We start from the raw sequence: 25,188 nt of genomic DNA on the forward strand, positions 1-25,188 counted from the left end.
GTCCTCTAAGTGGGGCTGTACATGGAGACTATCTGGTGCCTACAGCCAGTACAAAATGAGGCTACTTACCTTCTTTGTTGTATTAGCCATGGCAAACATATGAGCACTTTTCTCCTTGAACTGAACTGGTTACCTATTTGCTTCCAAGTTCAATTCAAGATGTGGACTTTGATCATAGTCTGAGTCATGGTTATTTGAGGCATTGTCTCCCTCCACAACATCTGACGGGAGGTGCTTAGCGAGCACAGCCTAGATTTAATTACCTGGGGGCTAGTGCTGAATATTCTCAACAGAGGGTCTTTTACTCTGGAATTCACTTCCCCTACTGATCTGAGGTCACAGTGCAAGGCCCATCTCCTTTCAGGCTACCAGCTGTGTGAGTCACATGAGGTAGTGAGGTATGGTCTATTTATTTTGGGGAAATGTTTTCTTCCTGTTATTTCTATGACATGTGTAACTGAGCATATTTTAGAGTGATGATATATTTTATTTTGTTATACTTGTAACTCTTTCTAGCTTCATTCCTTATACTTGAACTCACTTAATCCTATGTACATTTTGTTCATAAATGTGTTTTATTTTTACTATATACCAGCTCAGTGCTGTGTTTGAAGGGAAGAGTGTATTTACCCCAGTTAAGTTAATAAGCTATAATGTGCTTTTGTCTCCTTTAAAGGAGCAACAAACCTTTTTATAACTCTGAGTAGCCCTGGTAAGGGCTGGACACTCAGGGCACACGGTTGTAGGGAAATTTGGAACTGGGAGTGTGTTGGGGTCACCTTGCCGGTTGTAACCAAGGCTGGTGGAAGCCAGAGTGGGGCTGTAGACAAGCTGCTGCGGGCAGAACTGCTGAACCAGGGCTGTGTAGCACACAGACACTCAGGGTGTGGTGGGCATGCCTGCAAGCTGGCTATGAGCATCCCATGATATAATGATGATCTATTATATGTATTGCATCCTAATGGGCATGGCACAGCTACAACATTACAAACTACTTAGAAATTTAAATAAAAATAATAATAATTAATAGCCAGAATATGGAGTCAGCATTTTAGTTTGATTTTGCTTCTGATCCTACATTCCAAAAAGCAGCAGCAGCAACAAATTTACTCTGATTTTAAATTTGAACCATCATTCCAAGAAATAAATCAAGAACAACTATAATTTTCTTCCATCAATCAAGCTTTATGCCAAACTATTTTTATACCAAGACAGTGAGGTTCTTTGAAGTACAGACATAAACCTGATGAAGAGAAATGTTAATCTGAAAGCAGAAGGTGTTTGAATCTGAGATAACTTCTCTATTTTAATGGGTAGGTAATTAAACAGAGAAATGCAAAGCCCTAATGAAAAAGAGCTCTTCTTTGCTGGTTTGGATGGTACCCCATCAGGGCATCTGTTCTATATATTTAGGCTATGTCTACATTGCCTCACAGTTCAGACTATGGGTGTGAGTGGGGGGTGAATAGAAGTGCACACTCTCCCACTGTAACTCCGCTATATAGATTCTAAAGGTGTGAACAAAAAAAAAGTTCCTAGTTAGCATTAACTAAATACTGTTTGTGGGGCCGTGTAGACAAGCCCTTAGGGTCTTTGAGAAAGGAGGAGATTTGGATTAGTAAATCTAGTAACCAATCTGCAGAGGTGGCACAATTAGTCTAGCCGCTGGGAAATATTTTCTCCTCCATATGGAGTTGCACTGAAGTCATCTCCAAAAAGAAACAAAAATGACACAGTATCTTCTTCCAGTAATAACAAAGTGAAGGGCTGAGGCTAGTGCAGGTACTAATCTCCCACCTCTGGAGACCTGGAGTTAGGTTACAAAGGAAGTAATATAACTTCACATTTCTATAACCCCTTCTACCTAAGAATCTTAAAGGAATGAAGCCTCACAACACAGACAAGTGAATAAATATTATGACAGGAAACAGGATGAAAACTCCAACTCCAGAGTCTTAATATATTTAGTAAAACTTGATGTATCTTGATTTTAGTAAAGCTTTTGACATAGTCCCACATGGCATTCTCATAAGCAAACTAGGGAAATGTGGTCTAGATTAAATTACTATAAGATGGGTGCACAATGGTTGAAAGACAGTACTCAAAGAGTAGTTATCAATGGTTCTCTGTCAAACTGGGAGAGCGTATGTTGTGGAGTCCCTCAGAGTCAGTCCAGGGCCCAGTTCTATTCAATACTTTCATTAATTACTTGGATAATGGAGTGGAGAGTATGCTTATAAAATACACAAAGTTGGGAGGGGTTGCAATTGCTTTAGAGGACAGGGTTATAATTCAAAATGACCTTGATAAATTGGAGAATTGGTCTGAATTCAACAAGATGAAATTTCGTAAAGACAAGTGAAAAGTATTTTATTTAGGAAAGAAAAATCAAATGAATAACTTCAAAATGAGGAATAACTAGCTAATCAGTAAAGGATCTGAGGGTTATAGTGGATCACAAATTGAACATGAGTCTACAATGTGATTCAGTTGAGAAAAAGGCTAATATCACTCTGGGGTGCATTAACAGGAATGTTGCATGTAAGACAAGGGAAGAAATTGTCCCGGTCTACTTGACACTGGTGAGGCCTCAGCTGGAGTACTGTGTCCAGTTCCAGGCACCACAGCTTAGAAAAGATGTGGACAAACACGTCAGTGATGGTGGTTTACTTGGTCCTGCCACAGTGCAGGGGGCTGGACTTGATGACTTCTTGAGGTCCTTTCCAGCCCTACATTTCTGGAATTCTATGATTCTCCTTTGACCTCAAGACCAATCTTCTTTTTGATGAGAAAGAAATGAATTTGCTACAAGAGGCGGTTACTGCTCAAGAGACTGTAGGTTTGTCTACACAGCAATCAGAGGTGTGACAGCAGCACATGTAGACAAACCTAAGCTCACTGAGCTAGCTAACTCAAATAACAATAGCAGTGAAGCCATAGCAGAAGAGGCAGCAACACGGGCCTGTACATGTCTGCCAAGGACCATGGGGATATACTGAAGCAGTTAGCCAATGTTGCTGCAGCTTTACTGCTGCTGTCATTCAAGCTAGATAGATCAAAGCTAGCTTGGGTATGTCTACAAGTGCTGCAGTCAGTCACAACTGATTGCAATGCAGACATACCCTCGGATTGCAGTGGTGCTGTTGGTCAGCATTGAGGTGGATTGTCAGAGATGTTTGGGGAAATTGCACCATTCCTGGGCATGCTTAACTCAAGCCAGTGAGCACTGACCTTCTCTTGCTTGATTAGTGCTCAAATGTCACTAGCATCACCAACACTCACTTCTCCACTGCAGAGAAAAACAAAGCAGGTGTTTCTGGGGCAAGAGGAAAATAATGGCCTTTAAATATTCAACCCTCATCCCTCATTACTCTGCAACAGAGACTTCAACCTAAACTACCACCTTGGAAAAATAAAATCCAGTGGTAAACTTGGGATCTATAATGAATGGATAGCAGCAATTCATACCAGCAGCATCTCTTCCTTATATACTTAAAACTAATCAGGCTCAGTAAATGAAACTAGGTTGCAGATGACACCCTGAGAGACTCCCTGAGAGAACTTAAAGTACACAATCAACTTTAAAAAAAGGTAGTCTTCCCTGCACCTCCACCTCCAAATCACACTATATCATTTAAATGTTTTAAAATGCATTTACTACAACATGTAATATGTTATCCTTGGGGTTAAACGCGTTCCTCTTGTAAAGTCCTCTAAGCGGTGGTTGTGGGACTCAGTTACTCTTAGGAAGCTTGAAGCAGCTGAAAACCTATGATAATTCATGTGTTTGAAGCTCAGTGTGGCACAGACTTCTTCAAAAGGTTAAATGTGGTCAGCAAATGAACAAAAAACAAAAAAAAAACTAGTCCCAGCTACAGCCTGCCCAAAATTCTTGCAGCAGCCTCGTGGTCCAGTTCGTAATGCCACCCAGTGGACAAAATGTTCACATGAGTTCTCCTTCATGAATACCAAAGATTTAACAGCAAGGACTTGATAGGGAGAAAAGAATATGATTTCTGAGTATGAATCTATCCTTAAGACAGCAGCTGAAGAATAGCGTTCCTTGTCTTAAGAGACACGCAGCTCCATAAAGTATTTACAAGGGATAGAGATGCAACATTAAGTAGTCTAATTCACCAATCGATATACAGCAATTGCAACTAAAAAGCCACCACTCACCAACGCTTACCACATAATTGTGTCTGGAATACCACCGTTTTTACGTTTGATTAGGATAGGAAATAACCGTGGAATCTGTTGACAGATGTTGGCTTTTTAATGGTGGCCACTGTGTGAGGATTGTATTCACACTGCATGTGTGTAACTTCTAAAGGGAAGAGACAAGAGAAACTCTCTTCTGCATCAATGGATGCATAAGGCCCCTAAAAAGCTCATTATCTTTCAAAGTGAATTTTTGGACTGAAATGTGACCCCACTTATACCTGGCTGTTTTCCTTAACAGATTAAGTTTTGTTCTCTGGAAGATATTACCACTAAACTGCATACCATTGGTTTAAGAGCTTGTAGCAGAGGAGTGCCATGCATTCCTTCAGTGATATCATTTTGGCAGCCCCTTACCGCTGGTGTGAGGTATTTCATCATGATTTCCTTTCCTTTCTCTCCCAGTTTTTCATCTGGAGCAATTTCATACTCTGCCTGGAAAAGAAATAAAGAAATGATCAATATTTGTACTCATACTTCATCATTATAACTTCATTTTGGAGATGGCCTTAACTGAACATTCCACTTGAATAATTTGGAAGGCAAATATAATCTTCTGATGGAGGTAAACCTGTACAGTTGATCTAATTGAAAAGCAAAACACTGGCGTCAAGATATTTTGACCAAGACCAAGAAAACGGTTCTCTGAAACCAGCCCTCTTTGACAAGGCCACATATGAGTAAATTTCATTTCTTTATACTTTATAGATATGACAAGTCCCAATGTTTTGAAAATGTTTCTAATAATTAAGGACCCCTCTCACAGAGCTTTATTTGTTTTCACTCACTTAGATGTAGGGAGTAGAAATTAATTTTTCCAAATGATAAAGGAGGATTATTTGTTTTGTTAATCTCTATGACAGAAAAAACTATTTTACTTAGGCATAAGGAGACCTCTCTCAGGCGGTCGGGCTTTTGGAAGCTTGGGTCCCCTGTGGATTTTAATTTTTTCTCTCAGTATAACACTCATTTCTCAAATTCTTCCCCCTCTGCAGAAATTTTGCCAATTTTTTGCTTTTTGATGCAGACTTTTGAAAAGGGATATCTCAAAAACCTGGGATATTTCAGGGCTTAGAAAAATAAAAGGGACTAAATGAAGAGTGATGTTCAGTACATACTGGAATCTTGTTTGATTTCTATTGTGCATTACAAAAGAGAGCACACACAATGCATTTTTAAAATATTATTCTAAGGATTCTGCATATTGTACCAGCACTGATCTGTGGTAAATTTTAGGATAAACTTTATTTAGGAAACAAAGTATTACTTAGGCATCACTGAGACATTAATCATTTTACTTAAAATTTTTCAGCAATGCAAATCATTAAAAGACAAGAAAAAAACCCATTTAAAGCTTTCAATTCCAAGTGAGACAATAACTAAATGATAATGACAAATTCTTAGAGACATTCTAATTTGTCATTGCCTGGGGTACAAGATTTTAGTCTTATGATCAAAGGGCTTTCTGGAAAAAAAAGTCAGTTCAACATGTTTTTATGAATGCTCATATTAGAAAAAGGATCCCAGAACCTCTTGCCAAACCAATTAAGTAAGTTGGTCCAATACAAGCTGTCTGAGATGATAAATGATGAGGAAGTAAAAGACAACGTACGGTAGATCAGTCTGAACTGGCACTTGGAAGAATGCACTTCAGAACTGTTGCACACTTTAGGACATATTCATTGTTTTCAGTTTTATACAATAAATCAGATGGAAGGCTGTAACAAATACTCTAGCTAAACAGGTTTCAGAGTAGCAGCCGTGTTAGTCTGTATTCACAAAAAGAAAAGGAGGACTTGTGGCCCCTTAGAGACTAACAAATTTATTTAAGCATAAGCTTTTGTGGGCTACAGCTCTCTAAGGTGCCACAAGTCCTCCTTTTCTTCTAGCTAAACAGACTAAGGAATAACATGAAAACCACAAAAGTAATAATAATACTATTAACCCTGTATCCGGCCAATGCTGATTTAGCCATTGTAGCTTAAGCTTAAGGCTTTATAGAGCAAGGTGGCCAAACAATCAGATTTAGTTTGGTAAATGACAATGACCAAAAATAAAAGAAAACAGTATTGCTGATGAAAAATAAACTAATGGTTAAAATCCACAAGTACAGTACTTCTTTCTTAGTAACCATGTTGGGGATGAACTGATTATGTTCTCATAAAACTTAATACAAGGGGCTTTTTTTGGAATCTTTCATTCAATTCCCTGTCCATTTAGATGGTATCTGACTATAGGTCATTTCAGCTCTTGAACGCATGAACACTCCAGAGTGTTTATAGACTCTTAAGAGCATTTTTTCTCCCAGAATCTCTGCTAAAGGATAAAACAAACAACAACAACAAAAAGAGCAAATTAAAGAAGGTCAGAGAAGTTGCATTTTACCTAAGCACTCACCATTAATGATAACTTCAAAAACAGGCTAGGGGATTTTTAATTTAAAGTAAAGATTGGAAATACAAAACGTCTTTTAAGAAGAGAAAATATTTGTATTTAAATTTAAGTCTGTGTGCAGAAGATTGCCAAACACAAAAGCCAGAATTTATTGGTAATGTCTCAATGGAGAAGGATTTGGGAGCATAACTAAGCCCTCATAGAATCATAGAATATCAGAGTTGGAAGGGACCTCAGGAGGTCATTTAGTCCAACCCCCTGCTCAAAGCAGGACCAATTCAGCACAACTCATAAATCATCTAATAATTATCATTCATTGTTCCCTCAGCAGCTTTGAGATGCTAAATATTTTGCCATATCAGAGGTTTAGCAAACAGATCCTTTAAGCGATTTTAGTGGAACTGCATTCATAGCAAATGTTGGTCATGTAGTTCATATAGTTTGACTTAATATGGCATTTGCTTCAATAAAACAGAGATCAGGAATTCAGGTGGTATTCTCAATGTATGCATCATATATTGTGATTGACTGGCAAGTACCACTGCTCTCTACTGGATATAATTAGACTTGGGTACATGTGTGATGGTCTTGTTTTGTGGCTTAAACAGAGTAAACGGAGATTTTAGTTCATTTCAAGTGGAAGAAGCCTGAGTTTCTGAAACAGATTACAAATTTGTATCTCTATGCCATATATATTCAATTTATTTTCAGATGTTAGTGTCTGCCCATAGCTATGGATTGGTGCCAGAGTGTTCCATGGGATTCCTGTCAATCCTAGATGCCTAAAGATAAGCTTTGCATTGACTAAACTTTGGTAGTGAAAGTAGTAAAAGGAATTATTTCATGTATCTGTTGGGGGTGGATGTAAATCACTGCCTTCCTCAAGACAAAAGAAAACCTCCTCAACCAGATGTGATTAACTCTTGCATAGTGTGATTATTGCAATTTATTAGATCTAGCAATGAAAACCCCCTCCCTCCCCCCAAAAGCTACATCTGGTATAAAACACAGCAACTTGTCTGCTTAACAACATAGGATGCTGTGAACATGTCACCTCAGGGCTCTACTCTCTTAATTGGCTCCTGACTAACTAGAGTCTAGTTCAAAGTCTCTGTTCAAATATTCAAAGTCTACCAGGGGATTGTCTCTAGCTGCCATGAGAACGACTCTCCCTTTGCAAACACGACATCCCATTGTAGTTACCACAACAATGAAACTGTTGGCCAGTAGACAAAGCAGGGAGGAAGACAGAACTTAAACAAGAGCAGGACATATGCTATGGAACTCCCTCCCACACGAAATAGGAATGACCATGGGCCTCACTACATACAGAACGAAATGCAAAACTCATTTTTTTGTCTAGCTTTCCCGCTGATCGCTAATAAGCGATGGTCACATAAACACCACCCTGTATCGGAAACCTACTGACCGCTATTCCTACCTACATGCCTCTAGCTTTCATCCAGATCATCCAGATCATACCACTCGATCTATTGTCTACAGCCAAGCGCTACGATATAACCGCATTTGCTCCAACCCCTCAGACAGAGACAAACACCTACAAGATCTCTATCATGCATTCCTACAACTACAATACCCACCTGCTGAAGTGAAGAAACAGATTGACAGAGCCAGAAGAGTACCCAGAAGTCACCTACTACAGGACAGGCCCAACAAAGAAAACAACAGAACGCCACTAGCCATCACCTTCAGCCCCCAACTAAAACCTCTCCAACGCATCATCAAGGATCTACAACCTATCCTGAAGGACGAGCCATCACTCTCACAGATCTTGGGAGACAGACCAGTCCTTGCTTACAGACAGCCCCCCAATCTGAAGCAAATACTCACCAGCAACCACACACCACACAACAGAACCACTAACCCAGGAACCTATCCTTGCAACAAAGCCCGTTGCCAACTCTGTCCACATATCTATTCAGGGGATACCATCATAGGGCCTAATCACATCAGCCACACTATCAGAGGCTCGTTCACCTGCGCATCTACCAATGTGATATATGCCATCATGTGCCAGCAATGCCCCTCTGCCATGTACATTGGCCAAACTGGACAGTCTCTACGTAAAAGAATGAATGGACACAAATCAGACGTCAAGAATTATAACATTCAAAAACCAGTTGGAGAACACTTCAATCTCTCTGGTCACTCGATCACAGACCTAAGAGTGGCTATACTTCAACAAAAAAGCTTCAAAAATAGATTCCAACGAGAGACTGCTGAATTGGAATTAATTTGCAAACTGGATACAATTAACTTAGGCTTGAATAGAGACTGGGAATGGATGAGTCATTACACAAAGTAAAACTATTTCCCCATGGTATTTCTCCCTCCCACCCCCCACTGTTCCTCTGATATTCTTGTTAACTGCTGGAATTAGCCTACCTTGCTTGTCACCATGAAAGGTTTTCCTCCTTTCCCCCCTCTGCTGCTGGTGATGGCTTATCTTAAGTGATCACTCTCCTTACAGTGTGTATGATAAACCCATTGTTTCATGTTCTCTGTGTGTGTGTATATAAATCTCTCCTCTGTTTTTTCCACCAAATGCATCCGATGAAGTGAGCTGTAGCTCACGAAAGCTTATGCTCTAATAAATTTGTTAGTCTCTAAGGTGCCACAAGTACTTCTTTTCTTTTTGCGAATACAGACTAACACGGCTGCTACTCTGAAACTTACAATAGGAAGAATTATATAAATACAGACAGATTAAGCGCAAGGCCCAAAGTCACTGAAAGTTTGTTCTGGAGCCCAGATGAGTACTCAGGTCTGCTGACTCACAATCTTGTGCTTTAACCAGAAGACCCCTCCCCTTTTTCCTCAGAAAGATTGGTTACAGTCTGAAAGTACATAATTAATAGCAATAGCATTATTAGTTACAATTGCAACATAGTGCACAATCGAAATTCCCTTAAAGTCCATTGAAGTCCACTAGGAAACTTTAAGTGTACCCAGCAGGGTCAGCATGGGCCAATTAGTGCACAGCACGTTAGTGCACTTTAGAAATCACACCTCTGTAGCACACTGCGTAGACACGCCCTATATTTTAACATATGAGCAACCTTAATTCTGGCATTTCCTCATTTGAGTGCGCGCCTTTGCAACCTTAATAATATTATTTTAACTTAGGTTTTTTATAACGTGCCACTTCCTAGCTTGAAAAAATACACCAAAACTTAAACGTCATGTGGAGCCATATAGACCCATGGGTCATCAGCATGGAATCTCGTAACTAGCAGCAATAAAAGACTTATAATCCAGGTGGACATGCCAATACAGGAGGATGGAGACACACACTTTGCCCATGGGTTTCACAGCTATTTGCCAGATAGCAAAGGAATGTGGTGACTCAAGAGTAATAGGTTCAATTCCAGGTTCTACCACATCCCTCTAGTCTCTTCCATTCCTCATCTGCTCCTATCCCCCCTCCACAGTCCCTACCCTGGTCCTGCTCCTGTCCTCTGACCTGGGCCTTCCCCCAGCTCATGCCCGTATTCCCCTCTGCTCCTATCCTCCAACATCCTTGGTTCCTGCCAATCGATGCACTTCCTTCTGCTCTTGGCCCTTCTTCCCCTACCCCCAGCACCTGTTCCTAACCCCTCTCCTGCAAGTTTTCTACCCTCCTCATCAGCTGCCATGCATCTCTTCCCTCTCCCGCACCTGTTCCTAGCTTCTCTGCATTCAGGTCAGGCTGCTTCCGCCTTCTCCTCCATGCCACCCGGACACCATCAGGGGGAGAAAAAGTTTCCCTGCCCTTGGTTTTCATAGCTGGCACCACTGGAGGAGCAACTGCAGTGAAAGTCCTGCTCAGCCCCTGCAGCCCAAGAATGGAGCATGCTCATGCCCTCTGTTGGGATGGCACAAGAGCTGTGTGGTCAGCACACAGGCACTGAGAGGGGATGGAGCATGTTGGGAGTTGCCTGCAGGAGACTGCCAGCCTGGAGCAGGCTTGCTAAATGAGCTAACCAGAGATGCCTGGTGCTGGGAGGGAACCAGAAGCAGCTAGTTCCTTATAAAAGAGCTGAAGCCGTTGTTTGAGGAAGTGGACTCTGGGAAGTTGACTCTGGGAAGTCTGCAGGGGAGTCAGATCTTAGCAGGACAGCTGCAAGCCAAACCCCCAGGTGGGCCACCCCTCGAGAACTCATAAAAAAGAAAAAGGACAAGATGAAGGAGCCCTTTTCACTTGCCCAGGCTCTGAGGTAAGAGCCATGTCTTGGACAGATTATTTGCGGGACACTGAATATTACTTTTGAGTTATTGCCTGAATAAACCCAGGCCCCTATAAAGGTAGCGATTGGACAAATAAGCACATGGAGTCTCTGTAAAAGGGCTTGGAAGAAGGAAGAATAATGGGCAGAGCAGAAGCACCTCACTCACAAGGGGACACATGGGGGCAGCCTATTCTTCCACAGAGAATTTAGTTGCCAAACTCTAACCAGTCTCTACTGAGTGTGTGCAAAATAAGATTTTTTTTTAAGAGGTTTATACCTTGACCAAATGTAGGTGGATTTTCACAAGGACAACAAAAGCCCCATCTCTGTTAGCAGGGCAACCCCCACTGTCAAATTTAAAGTCACAGCATAGAGGTACTATAACTTTTCAGCTACATAGTTGTAACAATTTTTGTAAGATGGGCAAAACAACATATTTTCCCCTAAACATGTTCTATGAAGTGGCTTAACCTGAGGCAGACATCCAGCATGGAAAATTTCAGCCCAAATGGATAAAGTATGGCAAAGTGATAAAGCAACTAAAGCCAGGATCTTATAACGGGAAGTGTTGGGTAACCTTAATGATAGACATCACCACCTGTGCTGTTTACCCCTCCCGCCGTCCTTCATATACACACACACTCTGCAGTTTGTATACCACGTACAGGAATCAAACTAAACAAATGAAAACAGTCTAGACGAAAGGGTAACTTTTAATAACTGGAATTAAAATGGATGATTTTTGACCTTTTTTACCCCCCTTCCATATGTATGTCTAGTGAAGCATTCAGCTGAAAAATTCCACGAAGTAATTGTACCCCCACTGCCAGCCCCTGGCTCCAGCAGAAACAACCTAGACAGGCAATTGGGCTGTTCTCTATTCTTAAATCATGCAACTTACATTTCTGCAGGATGCTCTTTTAGTTTAGGGCAGTGTAATTAAGCACAATGTAGCTCTGCTCTTCGGTGGGTGAAATGATTTGGAACTTATTTTTCTCTTGATCTGAGTCAGCCAGTCTGTTCATGACTCCCTCCACTCAGACCCATTCTGGCTCATGTTATAACCCCTCCCCCCCAAATGATTAGGAATCTTTAATGAAAAATGAGTAGAGGAAGCAGGGGAGGGAACTGAGGGAGGCTGCAAGATAGGCAGTAGACCAGTCCAAAAGGAATTCATGACACAGCAGAGACCTGCTGAAAGTAGAGCACCTAGGTATGTGCATTATTTTATGAAATATTCATGTTAAAATCCTGCACTGGATTACCATATTCTAGTTCTGCAGATACCAGCTTGGAGAACAGGAAATGTATACAGCTAACAGGTCAGCTACTTATTGATCCCCCCCGTCCAGCACAGGAAATGTGTCCTGCAAAACTTTATTTTAAGGACCTTCTTTCAACAGGTACAAATAGATATTTCTTTGCTACAATATTTGTAAGCATGCTACTACAATGCCTGGTAGGGCAGCCTATGAATAACTTGTAAGGGTTTGCAAGAGAGTTAATTTCATCATAAACCAGCTACAGCATGCTGCAGTAATAATAGCTTTCATTCTGGACAATGCCTTCCTCTGGAAATTTACCAAAGAGTTTGGCAAATGACTGTTTTACACACAGGAGATATTACAAATGTATGTATGAGGATACAGGTGTGTGGGTATGGCAGTGGGGAGATGGTGTTGTGATGTGGTATAAAGACTTCTAAGCAGGAGGGTGGGAATGCCTGCAATTCAAGGCTGGGGTGCTCCTCTCTCATTTAGGGGAGAGGCCTATTTTGATGGAGCAGCTAATGAGGACAACGGAAGTGAACAGATTTCAGATGACCGGAGGGGTGTACTTTATTGTCAGCTGACCACCATATTTTAGCAATCTTGTGTCCATGCCTGTTGATAGAGGGGCACCTGAGTGTTGTGTCCCTTGGCTTTGGCAGCCCAGAGCACTGTGGTTTACAGGTGATTTGGGATGGATGAGGTGACAGGGAAAGCTGGTTAAAGTGCAGGTGAGGTAGGGCACCTCCTAATTTTCATGGCTGGTCCTGGACTCGCTGTTGGGTTTACACAATTGAGTCAACTTTTCTCTTCGGAGTTTCAGCAAGTTTCACTTGCCAAAGGTCTGGCAGTGTTGGGGCACTTTGGACTACCACATACACATTGACCCATGTCCCTCCTGCCTGGTAAAGGCCAGTGGTAAGACACTCTTGTGATCTATAATACTTATCCAAGAGCATGGCCCCATTGCCCTAGGTGCTGTTCATACACATAGCAGAAACAGTCCTGCCCCACAGAGCTTACAACATAAATAGACAGGACAGACAGAGGGTGGGAGAAAGGAAGTCCTATTATCCCCATTGCACAGATGGGGAACTGAGGCACAGAAAAATTGAGCAACTTGCCTGTGGCCATACAGGGAGTCTACAGCAGCTCTCCCAAGTGCTAGTACAGTTCTTCAGCCACAGGATCATCCTTTTTCTGTGCATATTAAAACCTTCAGTTTTATTACAAATGTAGGGCATTGCCACTTGCAAGCCAGCCCTTCATATACTTTGTTCATTTTAAGGGCTGCCTGTTTCACTTGAAACGGCTCAGAGAACATATCTAATCTTTCTGCACACACATGCCTTCCTTACCGAGAAGCACTTGGAAGCAGGGCTATAATTCTGTGTGGTAGGACAGATTGACACATTCCTGCACATTCTGTCCTACAGCACACCTAGCCCCCAATATGTAACAGCATCTCAATCTCAACCCCTTGGAACGCATTGCTAGGAAACATTAAAACACAGGGTGACCAGTTTTCACTTTCTGGTAGTTTATTCTGTTTGAGAAAGGCTGATTTACAAAATTGTGGCACAGTTTTTGGTTCAGAGCCACAGCTTCCCTTTTGGCAGGTGCCCTTCTTAGCAATGGGCTCTAGCGTGACACTTTGCTTAGCATCACTTGTACTCCCCTCCATTTTTAATTCTCTCCTTATGTTGGAATTGACCCTTCTGGGAACTGCTCCTCTGTATTTGGCACTGGTGTAACCACTGCTGGAATAACGTATCCAGTTCTGGTGCACACAATTCAAGGAGGATGTTGATAAATTGGAGAGGGCTCAAAGAAGAGCCACAAGAACATTTAAAGGATTAGAAAACATGCCTTATAGTGATAGACTCAAAGAGTTCGATCTATTTTTCTTAATAAAGAGAAGGTTAAGGGTGACTTGATTATAGTCTCTAAGTATCTACATGGGGAACAAATATTTAATACTGATCTCTTCAATCTAGCGGAGAAACATATAACATGATCCAATGGCTGGAAGTTGAAGCTACACAAATCCAGATTGGAAATAAGGTGTTAATTTTTGACCATGAGGGTACTTAACCACTGGAACAATTTACCAATGGTCGTGGAGGATTCTCCATCACTGATAATTTTTAAATCAAGACTAATGCTAATGTTAGGGCCCTATCTTCATGTTTAAAAATAAAGCCAGTTAAATTGGAAATTTTGGCCCTGTATGCATATCTGTGACTGAAACACATTATTTGGCAGAGAGGACATATATACAAAGGAGACAAGCATTCAAATCTTAGCATTAAATAGAGATGAAATGTAAAGTCCAACAACTTGTTAATTTCAATAAAATATTGTATTAATTTTTGCAGGTGGGATTTTCAAAAAGGCTCATGTTGACCTAACTCTGCCCTCACTGAAGACAAGAGGGGGTTTTGCCCTGGATTTCAATGGGAGAAGAGTTAAGCCAATGCTGAGTGCTTTTGAAAATCTTATCCACAGTCATAGATGCTATCTTGTGTTCTTATTACTGTCATTCATGTCTTCCCCTCCATTCCCACTCCTCTGCATTGTTCTCTACCCACACTGTCACAACTTGCCCCAAATGACTTCAAAGGGCTTTGGATCAGACCTTGAATTGGTCACACAGATAAATCTATTTGAAAATGTAGGCCCTGATTCTCCTCTGCCTTGCACCTTGTGTAGTCAGTTACACCTGGGCAAAGTGAGTGTATAATGCTACTATTGTGATTCAGCAACATTTGATACCCATGCAGCACTCGCTTGGCAGAGATAAAAATCACTGTGCAGGGTGCAAGGCAGGGGGGAATTAGGCCTGTGATTTTTATCTAGTCAACATCCCCTGTCACACTCTAACTGTAACAACCCAACAATTGTATCAGCGAGAGGAATCTGTTTCCTGTGCTAACTTCAGTGATTGTGGAACGTGCTTTATTATAAAAATGAACACTTTAAAAATACAAACAAATTTATAATACTCCCTATAATCAGTCTCCCCAGTAGATCACGATGGGTGGTCATGACAGCTGAAATAAATGCCATGTAAAGGAGGGACTTTTCTCAATATGTAATGCAGGTCGATACTACTGATGTTTGAAATCAGAGGAGTGAGAAAGTTCTCTCTAAAGTGGGTCTGACTTGCATATGGAAAAGAGAGATCATGGGTAGGCTGGTGACTATCTGACAGAACTCCTCAGCTTGCAGTTTCCACTCCAACCTGTGCTTGTAAATCACACACAGCATTCATTGTTGCCTGCTTTTGGAAGCAGTATGGTCTAGTGGTTAAAGAAGAGGACTGGAAGGCAGGAGACATAGGTATATTCTGGGCTGTGCCACTGATTTTCTGTGCAACCTTGGCAAAGTCACTTAACCTCTCTGTGCTTCAGTTTCTCTCTCTCTCCGTAAAACAGGGATGATAATAATACTTGCAATCCTGCAGAGTACTCTGAGATCCTCTGATGAAGAGCTGAGTATTTTAAATTATTTTTCATCTTTATTTGTTACTAAGTAAAAACAAAATTTTGTTGTGTTTCCTACTTTAGACAGGATAATGACGTCACAGAGCAACAAAAAGGCTGCACTTCGCGCACTGCAGGTCCTGGGGCAGCAGGTGGTCTCTAAAATGGTATGGTCCACATTTCTGGTGATCTCAGAATGGGGCTGTAAAATCAGACATTTGGTCTCATTATGGGCCTTTTCTGTGTAACCTAGGAATTGGCCTTGTTTCCATGACCCACACCACACAGATTGACTTTGGCTGAAATTCAATTTAATGGCTGTGTGCTGTGTTGCTGGACCTTGAGGTTGGATAATATAGGAAATTTCACCAGTGATCAGCAAACTTTTACAGAAGTTGAAATCAATAAACAAAAGCCATCAAAGCTGTTCAAAGATAAGAAAAAAGGGAGTACTTGTGGCACCTTAGAGACTAACAAATTTATTTGAGCACGAAAGCTTATGCTCAAATAAATGTGTTAGTCTTTAAGGTGCCACAAGTACTCCTTTTCTTTTTGCGACTACAGACTAACACGGCTGCTACTCTGAAAGATAAGAGAGTGATTATCCAGACCTCCATATAGCTCAGTCATTTTGTTCAACCAATTATTGGTGATCTCAGTTGAATTGTGAATACAGATCTCTTGGCTACACTGAAATATTGCAATAGTACACTAGACAGTTAAGGGCCAGAGCTGCAAGCAAAGGGTGTTTGCCAAGGGCATCCCTGCAGAAGGGTCGTGGGATATTTGTCTGGGGTTATTGGGGTTTGGAGCTTTTAAACACAACCATTTCCTTTACCAGCCTCCTCTTAACCTTTCACGGTATTCTTGTCTAAGGGTTTGTCTACAGTGCAATAAAATACCCATGGCTGGCCTGTGTCAGCTAACTCAGGCTTGTGGGGCTGTAAAATTGCAGTGTAACTGTCTGGACTTGAGCTGGATCAGTGGGGGATGGTCCCAGAGCCCACACTCCAGACATCTTCACTGCAGTTTTATAGCCCCACAGCCTGAGCCCTGTGAACCTGAGTTAGCTGACCCAGTCACCTGACCCTGCAAGTGTTTTATTGCAATGTAGATATACCCACAAACACTGCACTACAGCTAGAAGGGTGCTGAAATGCCATAGCTGGTTTCACTCTCAGGATCTCAGGCTAAGGGCTGCAGAAGGGTAAGGCAGTTTGTTGCTCTAAACTCCAAGAGTGACTTCAGCAATACCCCCAGTACTTTGTGTAAAGAAAGGTTATCATGTTTTATTGTAAAGTTGATTATGTTGTTGTGACAGGATGATATACACCCTAATGGGGATAATAATACTTCTTTTTGCCCAGTCTTTGTCTCTCTTATCTATTTAGACCGTAAGCTCTTCAAGGCCTAGACTTTCTCTTACTATGGGTCTGTACACGACTAGCACAATGGGACCCTGATCTCTGACGCTTCTTGGAATTCCTGGGATACAAATACAGAATTCAGTTTTTAAAAAGCAATTCTGACAGGCAATATCCATGTTTAATTTTAAGCGTAAGTGTTTTTATCAGGGCTGGCTCTAGGATTTTTGCCACCCCAAGCAAAAAGAATTTTAGCCACCTCTGCTTTTTTTTGTGCCCCTCCCCGCCCCCGTCCCAACTCCTCCCCTTCCCACCCCCTTCCCCAAGTCCCTGGCCCTGCCTCCTCCGCTGTGTGTGCCGCATTTCCCCGCCCCCCATTGCCTCCTGAGGCTTCCCCCCCGCAACACCCTACCCTAGCTCACCTCCGCTCCCCCTGCTCCCCTGAACACGCCGCCACTCCACTTCTCCCCCCTCCCTCTCAGCCGAGGGAGAGGCAGTGCGTTCAGGCGAGCAGGCGGAGCGGAGGTGAGCGAGGGTGGGGGGGAGCGCAGGAAGTAACGGAGGCGGGGGTAGAGGAACTGCTCCCTGCCCCAGCTCACCTCCGGTCCCCGAGCCATGCCACTGCTCGGCTTCCGCTCCCTCCCTCCCAGGCTTGCTGCGCGAAAGAGTTGTTTCGCGCAGCAAGCCTGGGAGGGAGGGGGGAGAAGCGGAGTGGCGGCGGCGTGCTCAGGGGAGCAGGCGGAGGCGGAGCGGAGGCAAGTGGGGGCAAGGGGGGCATATTTCTAGGGGCGGCATGGCCGGTGTCAGAATGCCGCCCCTAGAAATGTGCTGCCCCAAGCACCTGCTTGTTTTGCTGGTGCCTAGAGCCGGCCCTGGTTTTTAATCGATTTAATTTTTTATAATTGCAAGAAATTTGAGGGGGGGGGGAAGGGTCAGACAATAATTATGTAATGACACTACAACATGAGACTCAAAAAGTTAAAGCTTTATAACCATTAAAACACAGGTAGTCAATATCACATGTCAAAATATACAAAGTAAACATCCTTACATTAAACTCAAATAAGTTCTCTAGCAGCATTCTTCTTACTTTGCCCATCTGTAAATTTCAATGATCATCAATAGAAATATTTTTTCTGTTGGTTTGTGTGTGTATGGTGAAATTGACATTTATGCATAAAAATTTAATCCTTCTACGCCTATTAATAATAGACAATAGTGGCAGACAGAGCCCCTAAATTTTGTAACCACTCTGAATTTTGAAAACTTCCTGTTTTCTTTTAAATGGAAAACACACAGAAACCAAAGATCACTCTTTCTCGTTGTTGTCTCCCAAACCAAAAGGTAAGACATAATCTTTGCACATTTTAAATGCAGACAAAAGGTATTTTCATCAGGCAGGCAAAGACCACTGTTCATTTCTGTCCCCATTTCCTGAACTAAACTGTTGTGTAGAGGCCAAAATCCATCCCAAAGATGGCTTGTGTTTCAATGGAGGATGAACAGAGTCATTCTATGACATCAGCTTCTGCCTGTCCTCCCGCAGCTGCCCACAGGTTTTCTAGCAGGCACCTGTGTGCAGTAGTTAATAAATGTAGCTATATGCACACATTTAGCTATCCAGTTGCACTGCCAGTAGGAGTTCAAGATGGAAGCTGTCTGGCTACCCTACCGAATCTACTCCATAGCTACTCTATGACAACTGCAGGATGGCTACTGTCACAGAATGCTTAGAGGTAGGCACTACACTTTCCATTGAAAAATAATGATTTTGGCTCCTTCACTGTCCTCCTATGACAGAGATACAGCATAACAGTATAATCTTGGATATATTCTTAAAGGCAATAGTAACCTTTTTTCACTCTACTCAGCAATCTGAAAGTTCAGCCATGTGAGCACCCGCTGTAGCATGAGGAAACTGTGAAATGTATTTGCAAGTGGTGAATCCAGAGATCAAAGGGATCACAATCTGACCTCTAAAACTGCACTCACCACCCTTCACATCTCAGAGTCTGAGTGTGCAATTCTCCAATGCACGTGAAAATGCATTGATGCATGCAAATCCACGTTGGTGCATCTGCAAAAACAGACATGAAAAGTGGTGGGTGCAATTGTAAGGCCATTTTTCACATATGGTTCTCTGTGTTCTAAGCAGAGTGTAGAGCATTTCTGAGCCTGCTTTTGAAAGAAGGCATATGGCTAAAAGTTGCTTTATCGTTTGTTACAGAGGCAAGGCAGCATGGTAGTCTAACACACTACACTTAGAACCAATTGCCATCCCGTTTTATATTGTATAAACAAGCCAAAGAAAGAGTCTGTGTTTAATGAGATCCTGATCTTGCAATACATTGCATGGACTCAGCAGTCTGTTTGTGCCACCAAATCCTATGATCAGAGTCTACACAAAAATTTTGGTCAAATAGCATTAACATTCTTTTTATGATGTCTATCAAGCTAAAAAAAAAATCTTACACTGAGTTCACAGATGGCCAATACAAATTGTTCCTTTTTAAGTGGGATTGGATAAGTAATGCCAATTCAATAATATTAAAAACCCTGGATTTTCCAATGCATTTTATAGTCAAGGTTTACAATGATTGCTGGATGTCAAGAAGAAGCTTCTGGAGAGGGAGCAAAAAATTTTTTGACTGTTGACAAGATAGAGATATTTATGGTGACAAACAAAATATTCTGTAGGAGCCTAATACATGAAAGGCTCACATCTTTGTGCTCATGTAGAGAATGTTACTCCTTAAGAACAATGGTTTATTTTTTGTACTCCTACACTGATGTTCTTAAGTTCATTACCAAGGAACACAGTGCAATAAAGCACTGCAAATATCAGAAGAATTAACTTACCACCGAGTCAAGGAACCTAATGCAACACTCAAGCTCCGGTCGAGTTTCACAGAACTGCCGAAAGAGAAACCTTCCAATTGGCTGCTTGTCGCATAAACTGTAATAATCTCTATCTAGAGGCAATAAAAGAAGAAGAAAAAAAGAGTGTAAAAACCTGAAGATCCTCTGTGTGTGTTTTGGGCTGGCTACAATTTTAAAAGACCACAAGTGAGCGCAGTAAAATGACTCCAAACCATAACCCCCCCTTGGGAAATCAAAGCCAAAAACACAGGACCCACAAGGCAAGCACGCTCTCAATTCTACAGTACTAGTGCAGGCAAAAAGTCCCGCTCATGCCATTCAGCCATGATAAGATGACAATTTTTGACCTTTCATTTCTGGAGATATATAGAATCAGAGAAGGCAATTCCCATATTGCTTACCATTGTGGAGAAAAGAGAGAGGGGGGAAAAACCTTCAAGTGAGAGTTACCAGAAGCCTTGAAAAAGTGAATTTGCACATGTAGTTGCATCAGTGTTTGGAATTAACAGGAACTTGCAATAGCCCTATCCCCAGTTCCCCTTATATTTAAATACAGGTCAGAATGCTACTAAACTCTGGGAAAATTAGGGTTTGACTTTGTGGCTAAAGCCCTTCTCTAATATACATGTATTTTTAGGTATATATATATCTTAAAAGTATTTAAAAATCAGTGTTATCTGTTCATTGGCAGTAACCAGGGCTTTGCACATACAACATCTTACTGATGAGATTGAGTTTCACATGACATCCTCCTTTAGAAGTTTATTTCACCTACTGCTTTATGGTATTTTTAATTGTTGTTCCATCATTGTACAGCACTGAACAGCCATGTGACTACAGTGAAAAGCACTTTATGAATCAATATTTAAAAGGAAAACGAGGAAAAAGAGAGTACCACAAATTGACATGGCACCAGTATAAACCAGCTGCTATCAAATGTTAGCTTTGCAAGATCAGCATTAAACACTAGTTAGCGTGGAGCTGCTGGACACATTTAAGATATATTATTCCTTTAAAAATACACAAAATATCAAACAACATATTGTGTTGCCTTAAGCATTCTTTTCACCGCCTACCTCATTGCCATATGCCAGTCACTGTTATTATGGAAACAAACTCACTTCCAAACACATAATATAACACTGCAAACAGACATACAAAACCCACACAAGTTGTCAGTGCCTGGGTTACTTCTATCTTACAGCTGTAGTAGCTTGTGCGTTTATTTCCCCCCATCCCCCACCCTCTACTAGTAGAAAAAAACATAGGTAAACACAGGAATCTGTGAATGAACCGTCCATTTGATGAAGATTCTACATACCCACAACAGGGTTTTTATCCACTAGAGCTGATTTTGTCATGCCCATCCCCTGCAATAACAGGATGTAAGCCCCAGGTGAAATATATATCCGATATTGGAATTGCTCACATATGGCCAGATTACAGCCAGCTTTTGCATGGGCTATAAAGGAAGGGGGAGCCAAACACTTTCCACCTCCTATGTAGGGGCTGGTCACATGTCTAGTGATTGCATACACCCATGCGTATGGATTGCAGGTTTTCTTGCATCATCCTCTGATGCATAAGTGCCGACTTCGTGGGTGCTCTGGGGCTGAAGCACCCACCGAAAAATAAGAGGAGGTGCTCAGCACCCACAGGGCCGGATTAATCTTTTGTGGGCCCTGGTACAGATAGTGGTCCTACCCCCTACTCTGCCCCAAGGCCCTGCCCTTGCTCTCCATCTTCCCACAGCTCACATGGAGGGGATGTGGCAGAAAGGGGCACCCACCACCAAAAACAAAAGTCAGTGCCTGTGATCTGATGCATCGGGTACTGGTGGCTGTCAGAGACAGGATACTGGACAAGTTGGACAATAGTCATATATTTGCCAAGAACCCAAAAGTGAACGGCGTATCATTATTTTAATCATGGGTGGCGCGTGACTCCTCCATTTGGAGAGGCTGGGCATGCCCAGACCATGGCCACACCCCAAGGCCTGCCCCTGCTTGGCCTCCTCTCCCCAGAGCCCTGCCCATTCTCCATCCCCACCCACCTCTCGTGCTTCTTTGCCCCCTTCCCCAAGGCCCCCCCCACCTGCCAGCCAGCCGCTCACCACTCACGCATGCCTCTTCACCCCCTCCCCTTTGGCCCCCATGCGGGTGGTGCGGGGACGGGAAGAGGGGGAGTGAAGGCGGGGCTCTGGGCAGAAAAGGACGAATGGGAGCAGGGCCTCGGGGCACAGCATGGGCGGGGCCACAGAAGGTGGCAGGCCAGCTGTCAGGGCCTCTTATACGGGCCGCCCCTTATTTTAATCTTAACTTGTCCTCTGGACCACCCACTGACAACAACTTGTGGTGCTGGTGTATTTGTATTGGCTGGGGTATGCAGCAAGGAACAGCATGACACAGGCATACACTAAGAGAAAGTCAGATTGCTGAATTTTAGGCCTAACTGCCTTGATGGTGGCCCTTTCAAGTGCTGCATGGTTATGCAGCTCAAACCTGTAGGTTTCTAGAGAGAAGACACATGCAGAGCAATGGCAATCAAAGCAGAACTTGCTCAATTCAAGTGAGGACATAAAAATGAGAATCCTTTGATTGGAATAGAGAGGGGAAGAAAGAGATGAAGGGGAAGGAGAGTCAGATGGTAGGGAGAAAGGCATAAAGAGAATACCAGTATGTATTGGGATGATGACACCTGGAAAACAGTGATGCTGAAAGAGACCTGGCACAAGCCTTTATCCATCAAAGCATTTAAGTAAGTGCTTAACTTTAAATATGTGCATGTGCTTAAATTCTTTCCTGGGCCAGGATCAGAGTGGGCAGCAAATTCAATAGGAGTTTGCAATGCAATAGGGGGGCAGAAACAGAGACCTGTGGCAAACTGAATGTGCTGAGCCTCAAATGAGGTTTAGCTGGAGTTCTGAAGGTAGAATTACATAGAAACCTTTTGCTGCATTTGTTGTCTCAGTTCAAGGTTAAGAGTAATTGTGTACTTATTGTGCATCATGTACACTCAGAAAAAACATCCTGAGTCTCTGTGTCACTCATCTTTTCCCCAGATTAGGAATCAAGCCCTTCTAAAAGTCCCAAACTCTACTATGATTGCTCTGAAGCCAAGACAATACAAAGTGAACAGTGCAAAAGGTAATATTTCTTAATATAGATAAAATGTGTGAATCAATGTAATAAAATGCAGCATACAGTGCACATATATGTAAACATTTGATGCACTTTAAATGTTTCTTCTTGTATAGCCTTATTTTATCTATAGCATAATTATTTATAGTACAATAATATATGCAGCTTTTTAAAATTTGTCAAAATAGGATAGCATGGGAAACATTCACCCTAAAATGCTTATAATATCATTAAAGACTAGTATTGGAGCATATATAGTGTCTGAATAATCTATGAGACTCATACATTGAATAGATTGACATTATGGCATGCAAGATACAGAAAACATTATGAAGCAAGTTAAACATTATTTTTATGGATAATATAAAATAGAGAATAAATGAACACACACCTGCTACTATAGCTATATAACATGGCCAGCACATGAGAATGTTAACCCATTCTTAAGGAGGAAAAAGGAAATACCAGTAATAACACCAACTAAACACAAGACTCAAGTCCAGTTCCCTGGAGCCAGTCTGTCTTTGATAAAAAACGGGATATATTTGATAGGTATCATAAATAAATGGTGTAATTGTTTTCATTCCTTTTAGGTGACATAATTTTTTTTCCCCTAGGCCCTGATCTTGCAATTGACCCTGCTCAGTCATGGCCTGCGTTAGTATTTTGGGATAAATGGACCATGTTCTGAATTAAGAAGTGAAACCATATGTCTCAGCTTAAGCCCAGAAGGTGACAATTTTCTTATATTAAACAAGTGCAAAACCAATGCAAGCTGTGCTGTTATTGCACATCCAGATTCTTGACTACAGACTAGCAGCCAGGAAGGAAAAAGACAGATCGCTGGACAGATCATATGATCAGAAGCCTATCTTGGACTGGGTTTAATTATTGTGTCATTTTCTGTATGCCTGCCAATAAAGATATCCATCCAGTTTCAAAAGTTTGAAAAACAGAAAGAATGACTTCCTGAGGAAATGGAAGGAAATGTTAAACATCTGGAAGTGAAACCATATGTTTGTGATGACGCAGTGGAACTAAAACAATTCTGTGAGCAGACTGCCCCTCCCATTTTGGACTTTTGCTTTAACACCTGCAAGCTCATACACAGAAAGAATGGATCTTTAAAAAGGGAGGGGTGAAAACTATAGGAGGTCAGTTAGTTTTAACCTTTCAATTTCTTTATTTAGAGATTGGCAAATACAGTAGTTCTGCCAGTGAACTGTTTATCATCCCAATTAAGCAACTGTCCAGATTAATAGAGGAGGGTATTAAAAAGATGGCAGAAAAGATTTATTTAAATAAAATATAGTAACAAATACTAGATGATAAATTATATTCACTCCAGGTTTATCGTATATTTATTTGGTAATTTCTATATTAAGAGATCGGAGTTCCATACTTTAAACACTACTCAAACATTTGGAATTGGCCAACAGCATTTTCGTTGAGCTAATTATGTCTTGAAAAGCGGGGGTCTCTACTGTTCACTGTCATAAGGCTAAGCTTGTTCCCTGGGAGATGTTTCTATAAAATAGGTCTTTTGATTAAGGCCCCAATTCAGCAAAGTACTTGACAGTATATGCCTAACTTTAAGCATGTGAATAGTCCCATTTCCAAAATTTAATTTTGGTCAACCTTTTTGTAAATAAATAAATACATGAAATGGTTTCCATTAACATTGTTTTACTTTTGGTAAAACTTTTTTAATGAAAAGTGATGGTGGGGGGGGGAAGTGGGGTAACACTGAAAAAAATGATCAAAACTGTTTTTCGAAAACTGATAAAAATAAATAGATTTTGATTTTGGGTAAAAGAAAATGCATTTTCCCCCCACCCCCAAATCTCATGCAACATAATTAGCATTTTCTACCAGCTCTAAAGAGGGCCTCAACATCTTTTGAGGGAGATTGGGGGATTTTTTTTAATCTTAGCAATACAGATTTTATTGGTTTTTAGGGAAGGACTAAAAAATTGGAGAGGGATAATGACATTAGGCTGACAAAATTATTCTGATGTTTTCAGGTCTAGTGTAAATTGCAAGATCACACCAAATTTGCAATTTTTTCCCAAGGTGTTGAAACATGTCAGAACAATATGCAGCTTCTGAACCAGCTTAGGCATGCGTGGAATTTTTATCTAGAGATGGGGTAAAACCAGAACCATTCAGCCAACAGCTCTGTCCTCTACTCAAAGCTAGGATGATTC

The 25,188-nt window shown here is 41.6% G+C and overlaps 1 protein-coding gene across 4 annotated transcripts in view; it reads right to left on the reverse strand.

Annotated features, from left to right (window-relative positions):
• GRK5 (G protein-coupled receptor kinase 5) overlaps positions 1 to 25,188 on the reverse strand; it is a 232,695-nt gene that overhangs the window by 70,672 nt on the left and 136,835 nt on the right. For 3 of the 4 annotated variants that reach the window (XR_005294025.2, XM_038410340.2, XM_038410341.2), the window contains exons 3-4: positions 19,821 to 19,933; positions 4,579 to 4,656 (exon numbers count right to left, since the gene is read on the reverse strand). Coding sequence is in view for 2 of the 4 variants with exons in the window: in XM_038410340.2 (XP_038266268.1) it covers positions 4,579 to 4,656; positions 19,821 to 19,933 (191 nt within the window). In the remaining 2 variants the exon portion in view is untranslated. Of the gene's footprint in view, positions 1 to 4,578; positions 4,657 to 19,820; positions 19,934 to 25,188 lie in introns of those variants that run through there. The other variant, XM_043518902.1, reaches the window with a different exon arrangement.

This window comes from Dermochelys coriacea, chromosome 7, assembly GCF_009764565.3.
Source record: "Dermochelys coriacea isolate rDerCor1 chromosome 7, rDerCor1.pri.v4, whole genome shotgun sequence".
NCBI classification, from domain to species: domain Eukaryota; kingdom Metazoa; phylum Chordata; order Testudines; family Dermochelyidae; genus Dermochelys; species Dermochelys coriacea.